The sequence below is a fragment of the Erpetoichthys calabaricus genome, chromosome 2, assembly GCF_900747795.2.
Source record: "Erpetoichthys calabaricus chromosome 2, fErpCal1.3, whole genome shotgun sequence".
NCBI lineage: Eukaryota > Metazoa > Chordata > Cladistia > Polypteriformes > Polypteridae > Erpetoichthys > Erpetoichthys calabaricus.
In genome coordinates, this window is record NC_041395.2 from 129,495,236 (window position 1) to 129,510,089 (window position 14,854).

Sequence of the window (14,854 nt, forward strand, 5' to 3'; positions counted from 1 at the left end):
CATTTTTCTAAGACCACTGTGACTTACATTTGAACATTAGAACAGTCTTGACAAGAACAGTCCATTCAGCCCAACAAAGCTCATTAATCCTTTCCACTTAATTCCTCTCAAATAACATCATCCTGAGTTTTGAAAGTCCCCTAAAGTCTTACTGTCTGCCACACTACTTGGTAGCTTATTCCATATGTTTATGGTTCTCTTTGTGAACAAAAACTTCCTAACATTCATGCAAAATTTACCTTTAACAAGTTTCCAACTGTGTCCCCATGTTCTTGATGAATTTATTTTAAAGTAACTGTCTCGGTCCACTGTACTCATCATTGTATCCCATCATAATTTAAAACTCCTCAATCATGCCTCCTTTTAATCTTCTTTTCTTTAAACTGAAAAGGCTCAGCTCTTTTAATCTTTCCTCATAACTCATCCCCTGCAGCCCTGGAATCAGCCTAGTTGCTCTTCTCTGGACTAGACTTCCATACCATGATGGCTCAGTGGCTATTTTGTTGCATATTTTATATTTCCATGTTCTTCTGACAGGTTAACCAATGTTCTCAGGGTGACACCAGTCAGTTGTAAGGTTTAGTGTTTACAGCAGGATATCTTAGCCTCTGGACTACACTGCCATCCAGCAAAATTCAGACAACCATCTGTTGTTGTTAAGGGTGCCATATAATAAGTGACCTTTTTATTTCACACAGTAATTAATAAATAAGTGGATACCTTCTTTTGAGGATTCATTAATGCCTCATAGTGCCTAAAACCATGGTAAGGTCCTCAGCAGTGTGCACACACACAGTATAGTATAGTGAAGATAACAATAAACCATATGATGATAAATTTACAGTAAACTCTAAGTAATTGTATCAAAATGGCAAGGAACATGTTTGTATAGACAGTGAGGAGATGTAGCGACTGTCACATGGAGTGTGGGGCGACTTCTATTTTTACTTCTTTGTTTTGCAAACATCTCTCTAGAGAATTAGGTGGATGGAATATAAAAAGTATTGAAAACAGCATTTACACAGTTGGTATTTTGTATGATGCGGTGTTTATTGCATTCCTTAGTTCCATTGTCCTTATTTATTAAAGTAATTTCCTCTACAGATGGAGCATGTAAGCTTCAAAGAAAATTTAGCTTTAATGATTTATATCAGAAAGGAGATATTATGTTAGGAGGGATATTTGCTGTACATTTCAGGTCAGTGGCACCAGATTTGTCTTACAGATTACAGCCTGAACAATGGAAATGTGAGAGGTATGTGTTTGTTTGTGTAGGAGATTTTAATGTGAACATCTTTGAATCTGCAGGAGAAAGCAAACGATCAATGGAGAAAAATAAACGTGTGCTGCTTTATGTCCTTGTAAAAATGTTTAATTTTGTTTCATAACACATTGACATTCTTCTCAGTGTCTGATATGTTTGTTGTAAAAAAAAAGGCTCATTTCAAATAGCTGGAGGTGATTATCAGTTATACTATTGAATGCAGCAGTGTGGCACATTTAAAAAATGTCATAAATAATAGTTTGTAATGGTTTGTTTATAAACATGGTATAACTGATTGCTAATGCTTCACTGTAATTCAACAGTGTTTTAAAATTATTACAATGAAAAAAATCATTTACAGTCTAGGGTCCTGGATTGAAATCTTAGCCTCTCAGTGTCTATGCAAGATTTGAATGTTTTTTCCACAGGTATTCCAGTTTTACTCCCACATCCCAAAGGTGGGCATGCTAGGATAGTTGGCAACTCTAATTAGCTCTGCCTGAGTGAGTGCTGTGGTGTGAATGAGTGTCCCCTTCGGTGGTCTAACACTTGAACCTGATGCTATTGCGAGAGGCTTTAGTCCACACAGGCTAAAACTGCATTCAACAGATAAATAGTAAATGGGTGGAAGATTCATTCAGATAGTTTAGGTGTACTAATTCATGTTAAAGCTTAAAAATAAAGATGGGGTAATAAAATACATTTTTACAGTCTATTAAAATGACTTCTGCTGTACACTGCATGCTATATGTTAACCTGTGATTTTAAAAGCAGTACTTTTTGTGTTTAATGCTATACGCGTTTACAAAAACTAGTGATATATATTCTCAGTAATAACACTAATGAGTTATATTTCCAACAACTGAGTTTTGAATTGATTTTTTGCATGCAATGTTTAAGGTTACATTGTATATTTTCAAAACTGTCTATTTGGATTAGCATATTTCATGTAAACTTCTTCAGTAAAAAACAATGAATGCCAATATATTGTCTTATGCTACCATTAGCTTTTCATCTGCACATCATTTTTTTCCACTGATTGAAAAATAAAGACAGAAATGCTTTTTGTATTGAGTTCAGTTTTAGACACACTCGCACACATGCACACACACACACACACACACACACATATATACTTATTATACATATAATGTAAGTGTATAATGTGTGTAATGCATATTGTGGCAGAATTCTTATCTGCTTCAGGTATCTTATTTCAATTCCTGGTCTGGTCACTACTGTGTTAAATCTGCTTGCTATCTTTATGCTTGTGTGAGTTTTCTTCAGGTAACCTTTTTACTTCCTACACCCAAAAACATGGCACTGTGTGTATGAGAGTTCACTGTAAAAGGCTGTCATTTCATCTAGGGTTAGTAAAATAAAAATAGTTTCTCTGTGATGCAAGAACTGTTCTGCATGGTAGATCAGAGCTAGTCAATCCATTATGCAAAATAGGTGGCACCATTTATGAAAGTTATGCGGCACGTGTGCTGGACACTGGGGGCTAATGATCGTCAAACTCTTATGATACTGGGTGGGCCCAGTTACCTGCTGGGTGTTGTTTATGAGAGTAAAATTGCATTGCCTTGTACACCAAGGGGTATGCACTTATTAAAGTAAGTGGTATACACACCTGTGCTAATGCAGGGGTGCACAAACTGGACACTGAGGGGGACAAACACACAGGTCTTGAAAGTCTAATAATACTGACTACTGTCTATGGACAGCCACGCCAATGACTCCAAATGGGCTTCGACCGGCACTATGGTAGATTCAAAGACTTACTAGTACTGAAGAGTCTTAGTGAAAGTACATTAGAATGAATACAATGGTTTAAGTGAGATTTAAATGGAAAAAAATGTACTAATAAATAATAAGAGGGGGGACAAACACACAGGTCTTGAAAGTCTAATAATACTGACTACTGTCTATGGACAGCCACGCCAATGACTCCAAATGGGCTTCGACTGGCACTATGGTAGATTCAAAGACTTACTAGTACTGAAGAGTCTTAGTGAAAGTACATTAGAATGAATACAATGGTTTAAGTGAGATTTAAATGGAAAAAAATGTACTAATAAATAGTAAGAGTTAATATAAGTGTGTTACTGTAATGAATGATCAAAATGAATGTTATTTTTAAAAAGACAGAAATCTCCTTTACATAATTCCAAAAATAAATATATAAGAAAATGGCCATAGTTCAATAATTAATAAATGAACGGATGTTGTGGTTTTTCATTTATGTTAATCAGTTTCTATTTTTTTTTTCTGTGTGTTTTAAAAAAGGTGCACTAATTCTGTATTTAGTAATATGTAGACTCCATACATGCCTATTATTTCAGGACTTGTCACAACACCCTGCACTTAGTGAAGGGCACTATACAAAAATAAACTAAATTGAATAAAATAATCTAAAAAATATTTAAGGAATGCAAAATCCAAAGTTTGTTTCACATGATAAATGATTGCAGGTAACCTTCTTTTATGTCTAACACTGTTGAACTCAATGAGTAAGTTACTGTTGAATAACCAATAAGGGACCTGCTGCAGTTTCTGTGGTTTCCAGGACTGTTTGCAGTTTAATCTCAGCCAGTGCCATCAAGTTCGTGTCACATCATGGGTATTGTAATAATAACATTTTTAACCAGAACAAGAAACCTGCTAACAAACAGGATAGGACCTATGGCACTTGCACCAGTAGGATTCAGGAACAGTTTTTTTACCCACAAGTCATAAAGTTGTTAAATAAAGTGTTCATAGTATGGAAGGCAGAAACTAATTCACTGTAGCCTAATTTAAAGCTGACCTAATCTGCATGCCTTAGAAAAGGAGAAGGAAAACTGGAATACCTGGTGAAAACTCACAAAAACATGGCGAGAACAAGTAATCTCCACATAGGCATTGACTGGTGCTAGTATTCAATTCCAGTCTATTGGAATATTGAGACTGTAGTACTAATATGAAACATACAAAAAGATAGTAATTATATGTGTTTTTGTTTTTTTGGCTATAGTTTTGACATTGCAGTGTTTCAAAGATCACAAATAATGGTGTTTGCAATAGAGGAAATAAATAATGATGAAACTCTCCTTCCTAACGTAACACTGGGTTACAGATTGTATGACAACTGCATCAATGTACAAGTGGCTATGAGAGCTGCAGTCACTCTGATTGGTGGGTTTGATGAAGTCACCAATTACAGCTGTGAAGGAGCCCCTCATGTTGTTGCCATAGTGGGAGATCCTGTCTCAACACACTCAATTGCCATATCAAGACTGCTGGGTCTCTTTGGAATGCCTTTGGTAATTATGTTTCTAAAATATAAAAGTAAATCTCAAATACTGCTTTTTAGAAGCATATTTTTATGCAGGACTTTGATAAAGTCTACTTTTAAAATAATAATAATAATTATTAATAATTACCTTAATGAATTTAAGTTTGAATTTGGATAAATATTACTTTTCCATTTTCATTCATCTGCAGGTCAGTTTTTGCTCAACTTGTGCCTGTTTGAGCAATAAACTGGAGTTTCCTACATTTTTCAGGACAATTCCAAGTGATGCATTTCTTGTTAAAGTGATGGCAGAAATCATCAAGCATTATGGGTGGACCTGGGTCGGGATAATTGCAAGTGATGATGAATATGGGCTGTTTAGTCTGAAAAGTTTGGGAGAGGAAGTCAAGAAGTTTGGGTGCATCGCTTTCTCTGAAGCTCTCAATGTTAACAATAAGGAAAAAATGTCTCATCTAATTCACATTATCAGGCATTCAACCGCCAAAGTGATTGTGGCGTTTTTGCAAAAAATGGATGCTGCGGTGCTGGTAGATGAGGTTGCCCATCAAAACATTACTGGAAGGCAATGGATTGCAAGTGATTCATGGAGTCCCTTTCCTATATTTGCCAACAATGAAAAGTTTGCCTCGTTTGGTGGGACCATAGGTGTTGCAGCAAGAAGAGGGGTGATCCCCGGTCTTGAAAAGTTTCTTTTACAGATTCAACCTAATAGTGATCCAGAAAATAATTTGAAGAAACTATTCTGGGAGACCATGTTTGAATGCAAATATGTTCAAGTGAATACTTCTGCTATAAATATTTCTACACTGGAGAACAAAAAAGTCTGTAAAGGGACAGAGGACATGAGGAACACAAAAACATCCTACAGCGATGACTCGGATTTAAGAGCCTCCTACAATGTTTATAAAGCAGTCTATTCGTTAGCACATGCCCTTCATAATCTGATGTCCTGTGAAATTGGGAAAGGGCCATTTGAAAATCACACTTGTGCAGATATCCGAAGTGTGCAACCCTGGCAAGTAAGAAAGATTGCATAATTTCTTTTGATTTGTGTAATTTATTAATATTTTTTTTTATTTATTTGCTCTTAACAAAATTGCCCTTACTTAATGTATCATCAATATTTGCTTTTTCTTTACCTGTGTCACTAGAGGCCTAGAGCCATAGCCTGTCCTCAGTGTAAAAGGTGTAATGCATAACAATGATCTGAATGAAATACCAGTCTTTCTAAGGGTCTCCCACTGTACTATTGCTTTGAAATGTAATTCAAAGGATTCTTTATTGATGGAGTAAATGTAAAATTACAGGATTTCCATTTGTACAAAAGCTATACATTGTACAAATAAATGTGTACATTTTAGTAATTTAGATTTTTGACTTTTTCTTTCATTATAACTGAAAGCAATACACCTTATGATCTGCATTAATGCTTCCAGATATTGTATACCAAATTCTAATTTTCATTACAGCTCCTGTATTACTTAAAGAAAGTTAATTTTACAACTCGTCATGGAGAAAGAGTCTCTTTCGATAAAAATGGGGATGCTCTTGCAGTCTTTGACATTGTAAACTGGCAACGAGCAGCAGACGGCACCATGTTCAGTAAAACTGTTGGTGTGTTTGATGAATCAGCACCTGCTACAAAAGAACTTTCACTTAAAGAGGAAGACATATTCTGGAACTTTGAATCTGGAAAGGTAATTTTTACTCTCTCTGCATCCTCTGAATGCATATCTTTTATAATTTGTCCTGATACTGAGTCAGGCGTAGCTCATTGTAATGCAAAGTTGAACCTCCGGCTGTCTTTAGTCTGCTGCAGTGAACAGATCTGCTGCCTCACAGATGAAGAGAGTTGGATTTTAAAATGTACCAGCTACTGCTTGTGTAGACTTTCTAAATTCTGACTGTGTCTTTTCAGGGTACTCAAGATTTTCTCACACATCACTAAGACATGTACAGTATATTAGGTTAAGTGGTGACTGTAAGCAGAGCTTGATGTTAGTGTATGAGATTATGTGTTTGAAAGTGTCCTGCAATTTACTGGTGAACCTTTAACAGCTCGGTTTTGCCTTGCTCTAAATGTTACCATGATAGGCAACAGCTTTGGAGATCCCAAATTGGATTAAGGAGCTGCTATAACATTAGTGTGGATGATTTATAGTACCTTTCCGCTTTACCAATTTGTGAAGAAAGAGAGCATGAGTTTCTGGTTATTTTTATCTGCAAATGTACCTTGTTGCTTTTCATTGACAGGAGAACTCAGAAGATGTTATAGTTTTCATACCATATTATTGCTAATATAGAATAAATTGTATGTTCTGAATTTTTGCTTTTAGGGGAAGGGAAAGTGTGACGTCAGGAGTGGGGAGCCGGGCAGGCCCCCCTCACTTTTTCACTAATATGTGGGCAGAGCTGTGGGGAACGGCTAGTAGTAAATAAAAATGTCTGGAGCCATCGTCAAAAACTAAATCCAAAGACATCTTTTATTTATGCCAACTGGTGGAGGCTCACTACAGCATGTGAGCAGCAAGGATCTCCATAGCAAGTCTGCTTAGGCCGGAGTTATACTTCACACAAGCGTTGAGGTGTTTATATTTGTGCGCGTACTTTGCGTAAATCTGGAGGAATCCACCAGGTGGCAGTGCGAGATATTATCACGGTGAGAACATGTTCGGCTTCTCTGTGTTGTGAATTGCCTAGAAAACCCATTAAATTCCGATGACACCTTATCGCAATATCTCTGAAAAGGATGTTTATTGATTAAATCCAGGGATGCGTCCATTCCAGCAAGCATTGGGCACGAGTGAGAAACAATCCCTGGACGATGCCTCGGCTCATCACAAGGTGAATACAAGCACACACATACACTAGCGTCATTTTAGCGGCACCAAATCCCCAAATCTGCATATCTTTGGAAGGAAACTGGAGCACACTGAGGAAACCCAGCAGGAAAATGTGTAAACTCCGGGCAGGGAATATCAGTGACATGACTTCCTGCAAGACAGTAGCGCTAACGCTCCGCCACTGTGTCACCCCATATGTGTAATAATAATAATTATTTGCATTTATATAGTGCTTTTCTCACTACTCAAAGTGCACAGCAATTGCAGGTTAAGGGCTTTGCTGAAGGGCCCAACAGAGCAGAGTCCCTTTTGGCATTTACAGGATTCAAACCGGCAACCTTCCAATTGCCAGTGCATTTCCCTAGTCTCAGAGCCACCACTCCATCCTATTAATAGTATTCATTATTTAAATGAAATTACCGATTTATCTGTAAAATGTAATATACATACTTTAATGCCTGCGGTGGGTTGGCACCCTGCCCGGGAATGGTTCCTGCCTTGTGCCCTGTGTTGGCTGGGATTGGCTACAGCAGACCCCCATGACCCTGTGTTCGGATTCAGCAGGTTGGAAAATGGATGGATGGATGGATACTTTAATGCTTTTCATCATGAAAGTGATATCAAGTATAAATCTAAGGATTCTAAATGTGCAGGGAGTTGGAATATCATACATTTAATGTGCTCAGTGTGGCGATCTATTGCTGGTGATTCGCTGCTGTCAGGAGCAGAGGAAGCCCTAGAAAAAAAGATGGCACAGTATGTGAGAATTTTAAAACGTATCGTGTCATTACGATCGGGAATATGCGATGCTTGAATATAAAAGCACCATGAATACATCTGTAATGTCGGCATTTTACTTCACCACATCGAACCATTTATCAAATATCGAAGCGCGCACACCGATCTCGTAGGATCCGCAAAGCGGCTTTCTGTCACATGTAGATAGTAAACAGAGACTCTGACGTCACATTCCAACTTTTAGCACACTGCGCCCCCGACTTTTTGCTGGTACTGCATGCGTCGCGTTAATTTCGGAGGACCTGCTCAGAGGACGCATCAAATGAACACTCAGAACGCGTGGCAGCCATGATGCGGCGCGTACGTGTTCTGAGCGTGAAGTATAAATGAGCCCTTAGTCTTAACAGAACAGCTCCTGTTATCACTTCATTTACATATAGCTGCTAGTAAACATTTCAATCCCACCAATGAGCACTCAGATAAAAGGTACATTCTGGTGATAACTCCTCTGGTATTAAATAACATACAAGGGTCCCCAAACAGTTAATCATTAAAAGTCTTAATAGACTTCTTAAATGTTAACTGTTATCACTGAACAAAGCACAAAGTTAAATATTATATATGATCTCATTTCTTAATATAAAGTATGGTGGTAAAAGTTAAGTCATGATGTTCAAGCATAACATGCAAGCAGTTTCAGGAACTTTTTTCTTTTTATTTACACTGTTACACTCTCACCAGTTTGTTTGGCACACACTACTGTATCTTGCTGCATTCAAAATCACTCATATTTTTGCTGAGCTTTCTTCTTACACATTCACATGTCCCAATTGTATTGGCTGCACATTTGACATCATCATACAGTTTGCAGTTACAGGAGAACATTAAATGTAATTAATGATTTTACCTCTCAGGATGCTCGTACCTTGAGCTACTCGTCTTACCCTCCATTCACTCATTTTCTAGCCCTCACTTCATTGGGCAGGAACCCATACCGAATACAACAGTAAAGCTTGCTTGGAAGGCCCTCAAAGATATCGATGCAGTTAAGAAACATAAATGGACTTTAAAAGCTGTGCTAAGAAACTGGGATTTCTAAATGTTATCTGATTGAATGTAAAACAAATATGAAATGTTGTACTGTTGCTCTGCCCTCTATAATCTGTATGTGTTAGTATAGGTACTGTGATTTCAGGAACTCTTTATGGCAGCCCTTCAGATCCAGACTAAAAGTGAAGATGCCAAATATATGCAAAAAATATTTGCTTATTAGAGAAAACTCACAAGGGAGGAATACAAAAGACAAAGATTGCACACTACATATTAAAACAAAGGAAGTCAAAGCTTATAGTTATAGTAGTGAGCAAAACCAGCAAGTAAATTTAACCATTTATCTTCTAGGCCATGCTACTATTTTTTCTGGTTTTCATCTATATAGTCTCTCAAGGTTTTACCAGATGGATGAATGGTGCCGATGTTCCAAGGTAAAAGTAACCAAGAAAATATTGAGTTAAAGGTGAGAATCACTCTGCATGTTAGTGTGGAAAAATAAGGGATTCTAGGGTATGGTAGTCCCTCAAAAATAGTGTATTAAAGTGGATCCACACAGGGGTCTTTGAGTGAGAGAGAGAAACTGGGGCTTCCACGAAGTGGAAACAAGCCTCTAAGTATGCCAAATGATTTGCAAGACAGGACGATCTAAGTCTTCCTAATCCTTAATCCAGGCAGAGAAAGAAACTGACACAGACAGAGAAACATAGAAGATGTTAATGGAAGATGCAAGAGATCCTCCAAGCTTCAAAGTGGCAGCTTGCTGAAAAAAACACCTGTCATCCTAAGGCAAAGGATAGTAACCACGGATATCTGACAGAAGACTTTTAGGCTGCTAGGTTGTAAGAAAGGAGGAGGAGCCAAGCTAACAGAATGTTTGAGAGACACAGAGCTCAGGATTGCTGGGACATTGGAAGCCACTAATGAGGGCTTCAACTTGATGTTCCTATAGTTAATGAGTAACACCTTTAAAATGACTTTAGGACATAGCCGAAAAATGATTCCAGGGAGGGGTTTCAGTCAAACTATAAAAAAGAGTCTTGACATAGACATAATGGTATTGAAGTGTATTTAATTGTTGAACATTGTTGTACATGGATGTTGAATCCATACATACTGACAAACAAAAGCATTGATCTTTTTTAGCCAGGTCCAAGTATACAACTAGGAATTTATTCTTGTTATTGTTTCCTCTGTTATTCTGATATGTTTCAGATTTATCCCTGTGTTGTACTATTTATAACAATGCAATACATTTCTTAGGTTCCTGAGTCTGTATGCAGCAAAAGTTGTCCACCTGGCACACGAAAAGCCACCAGGAAAGGGGAACCAATATGCTGTTTTGATTGTATTCCATGTGCAGATGGCGAAATTAGTCATCAAGTTGGTAAGTAGTATCTATAGTTATAAATTTACAGTGAATTACCAGAACTAAACAAAAAGAGTTTAATTTTCTGTCTCTCTCATTAATATCTGGCTGACACAATAGATGAAATGAATACTTTTAATATTCAATGATTTGTGTACGTACACAGAAGAGGGAAGCCAGGATTATATTATAACACTTTCAGATTCACTTGATCTGTATCAGGAACACAGAGCTAGAGTCTTTCCCAGCAGAACTGGAGACCTCTCAGGGCCCATTCATGCTTACACTCTTAATAGGCCATCAATGACCCCAGTATGCACTTCTCTGGGGATGTGGGAAGAAAATCAGAGTACCCAGAGGAAAACCTTTCCAGACCTGGGGAGAAGGTGTATACTGCAACCAGACAAAGATCAGGCGTGGATAGCTGAACCCAAGACACTGAACTAATGAAGCAGTATCACTAACCAATGCTTCACTATGCTGCCCATGGAGCCAGAATTGTATTAGCAATAAATCCTTTTCTGCCAAAATTAAATCTGACTAAAACTGCTTGTTAAAAATGAACCATATCCATCAAAATTTTATGCCAAAATATCACTCCTTCTGTGTAAAGAAATGTCACTACCATGTATTATTTGATGATGGTGCAATTCCGCAGCAGAGCATCCATGTTAATTTGACCTTGGTTTTAACTAGACCAATGGCAGAGTGCTGCGCTGTATGAGTTCGAACTACCTATAAGCCATTACAAATGTGTTGTTTTGTGTCAGTTTCTATTTATTGTAATTACAATGTAATATTCAAATTACCTTTAGTTTTTTATTTATCTTTGTACAATATAATACAAGATATAGTACACTGGTCTCGTGGCCAAGTGCAGGAATGACAGTCCAGGACTGCGGAAAGAAATTCTGGGACACCAACTGGGTTGTCCCTTTTATTCATTTGAAGACAAACAAACTGTAAAAGAACAGAAATACCTCTCACTGATGCATGTCCCTTCAATGGGAAATAAGTAAAATGATGAGGTTTTTGTCATTATTAGAGGAGCTTATGGGTTGCTTTGGGCAAAAGTGACGCCTTCTTCCGGGATGCCCTGGGTATTATGGCAGTTAGACTGGACGGGGAAGAGCTAAATGCCTTCTTTGGGCGGCTTCTCAGAGCTGTGGGGAAAGAAGGAGATGAGAGCGAGTTATTACATAACTTGACTGAGTCTGTGAGGAGGTCCTCCAACTCGGCATGTGTGACAGGCTACAGAAGTCATTGACAATATACACAGTGCAGCAGAAGACGTGATTCTGATAATTTGTCTAATGTGTATAATCTGTTTAAGAGCCTAATTATGAGAAATACATTTTCTTAAGAGAATAGTGCTCCAATAACATTTGATAAAAGACTGGAGTGTGAAACTGGTATAAGCTGGGTGGCTGCGATCCACCTTCCTTTGGGATACAGGTGGAATAGATGGTTTAGAGCTGTGGAAAGTTAGTGCCAATAATTATTGATGCACTTTTGGCATTTCTTTGCAGAAATCCTGGGCATTCAGATTGTCAAACCACACATCCTGTCAGGATACTCTTGATAGTGCAATGATAAAAATTATTTAGCCATCTCAGAAGGAATTTAAAAATGTGCAAGACAGGGTATATGGGTGACTCCAATTTGGCCCATCTAATTATTTGGTAATTTGTCCAAAGTTGAGTTCTGCTTTGTACAAGAGTATTCCTTGGATAGTCTCCAGCTTACTGTCACCCTGCATTGGACTATGCAAGTTGGTAAAATTCATGAATGATTGAACAAACACCCTTGAGCAAGGCCCTTAACATGAAAATTGCTTCAGGGGTGCTGTATAATGGCTGACCCTGCAAAAAGACTATTTCCTCTCAGGGATTAATAAAGTATATATATATATATATACTAATATATATATATATATATATATAAATATATATATATATATATATATATATACCAAATACTGTCTCATATGATAATTACAATGGGGGTTTTATCCAATAGAAGAAATTAATTAGACATATGTCAAATATAGCATCCCTGCACTGAATTTTGAACAGTCTATGCTTAATCTGTGATTGATTTGGTTTTTTTCTCTCTCATAGACTCAACTGAGTGTGTGAAGTGCTCACCGGAGTTTTGGTCAAATGATAAACGAGACCAATGTGAGCCAAAAGAGGTTGAGTTTCTCTCCTATGAAGATGCAATGGGAATTACTTTAAGCACAACTGCTATATCAGGAGTTTGTTTATCTGTCGGGGTTTTGGCGATTTTCTTCCGCTATAGGCACACTCCAGTTGTGAGGGCCAACAACTCAGAGCTGAGCTTCCTTTTGCTGGTATCGCTCACCCTATGTTTCCTTTGTTCACTTTGCTTCATTGGACAGCCATCCAACTTGACATGCATGCTAAGACATGTGGTATTTGGCATCAGCTTTGTTTTATGTATTTCTTGCATTCTTGTAAAAACTATCGTTGTGATTGCCGCCTTCAAAGCTACGTTACCAGGTAATAACATGATGAAGTGGTTTGGTGTTTCCCAGCAGAGGGGTACTGTCTTTTTCTTTACTTTAATACAATCTCTAATATGTATAATTTGGTTGACCACATCCCCTCCAGTCCCAATTAAAAACACCAAATATCAAACCATAAAAATTATTTTTGAGTGCGATATCGGGTCACAAACAGGGTTCAGCTGCTTGCTGGCGTATGTTGGGCTTTTGGCTTGTGTCTCCTTCTTATTAGCATTCCTGGCAAGAAACCTTGCCAGACACATTTAATGAAGCCAAATTCATTCACTTGTCAGCATGCTGATCTTCTGTGCTGTGTGGATCACTTTCATACCTGCTTATATCAGCTCTCCTGGAAAGTACACAGTAGCTGTGGAAATTTTTGCCATTTTAGCTTCCAGTTTTGGCCTCCTCTTTGCAATATTTGCCCCAAAATGTTATATTATTCTTCTCAAGCCAGATCAAAATACGAAAAAAGCTCTAATGGGAAGATAAGACAGGAAAACATGACTGATAAAAAAGCCTACTATATTGGAAAATAAAGAAAGAAAAGTCCCTTTTACTGCCACATGAGGTCAATTGCTTACACCAGGGGGCTAAAACATTTCATGTGGTAATAAAAAATTAGTGCAGAATTAACTAAACAGATCAGATAATCCTCCTCTTAAGACATCCCCACTGACAGAGGGGCTACTTTTGCTATATAGCAGAGATGGGGACAGAGGATACAGAAAAAAAAGGACCTGACATGGATTTCTTCTCCTTCTTGACAAGAATCCTTTTGAAGATCTAAAAAATTTTTTTTTTTGCAAATAAGTCAACTGAAATAGCAAAATACTTGCATATCACACATATAAGGAATTGCTGAAAAGATTGTTCACTTCCTAATTAGATATTTTTAGATTATAATTAGATGTTTCTTAGGGTGGTAATGTGCCAAAGCTGTCAGGATCACCAATATTTTGGTTTTACTGTTAGTCTTGGCTCATTATGCAGCATTAAACAAGCGACAGAGCCCTCTCATACCAACCTGCAGTTTGTGTTAGAATATTTATATAACGCTTTCTGTGATAGCGATGGCTTAAAAAAAGAGGAATCAACTACAAAAATAAGGCAGACATTTATATAAGCACAAAACAAAAATGTTAGGTGGTGAAACCAGGAATTAAATGCATCCTTATTGGCATTCGTTTTGAAGTTATTTACCAAGTAGACCCCAGATATCATTTGAAACATTTCATAGAAATGAAGAATTTTAAGCTTTTTAGCTGCAAGGACATGGATTTATAAAATAATAAACACACACTGAGGATGTGGGTATTGACTTCTGGGGTTTTCTGGGAATTTTGTTTTGTTTTGTTTTTTTTACATTTTATATGACATGACAAATAAAATACTAAAAGCTATTTTACAGAAGTACTCATTTAAACATGGATTCATCACTCTATGGTTCCATCTGTCATGACACTCTTGACACACTATTGACAAGGCCTGTATAAAGAAAGTAACAAATGCACATTAGTTTTATTCTTCTTTTTTTTTTAATTAAAAAAGCATCATCATATTAGGGTGTGGTCATGATGGGATTGTAAACCAGGAAAGATACCATGCAGTGGATTCAAAAAGTATTCAGACCCCTCAGTGGCCCTTGAACTGAAGCTTTAACTGTTATGTGGCCTCTTTACAACCACCAGTGAGATCTGGGTATCTACTGTTGTTTTCTTCAATGGGGTTATTCCAGGATGGATCACCATAATTTTTTTTTTAA

General features: G+C 37.3%; 1 protein-coding gene across 1 annotated transcript; it reads left to right on the plus strand.

The window, feature by feature from the left end:
- The first annotated feature begins 1,040 nt into the window (after nucleotides 1–1,040).
- On the plus strand, nucleotides 1,041–13,784 carry LOC114645363 (extracellular calcium-sensing receptor-like). The gene is given in 6 exon segments (XM_028793224.2): nucleotides 1,041–1,255; nucleotides 4,281–4,569; nucleotides 4,751–5,581; nucleotides 6,032–6,259; nucleotides 10,457–10,580; nucleotides 12,683–13,784. Coding segments are annotated over 6 exon segments (2,586 nt in total). The 3' UTR covers nucleotides 13,582–13,784.
- Nucleotides 13,785–14,854: the final 1,070 nt, after the last annotated feature.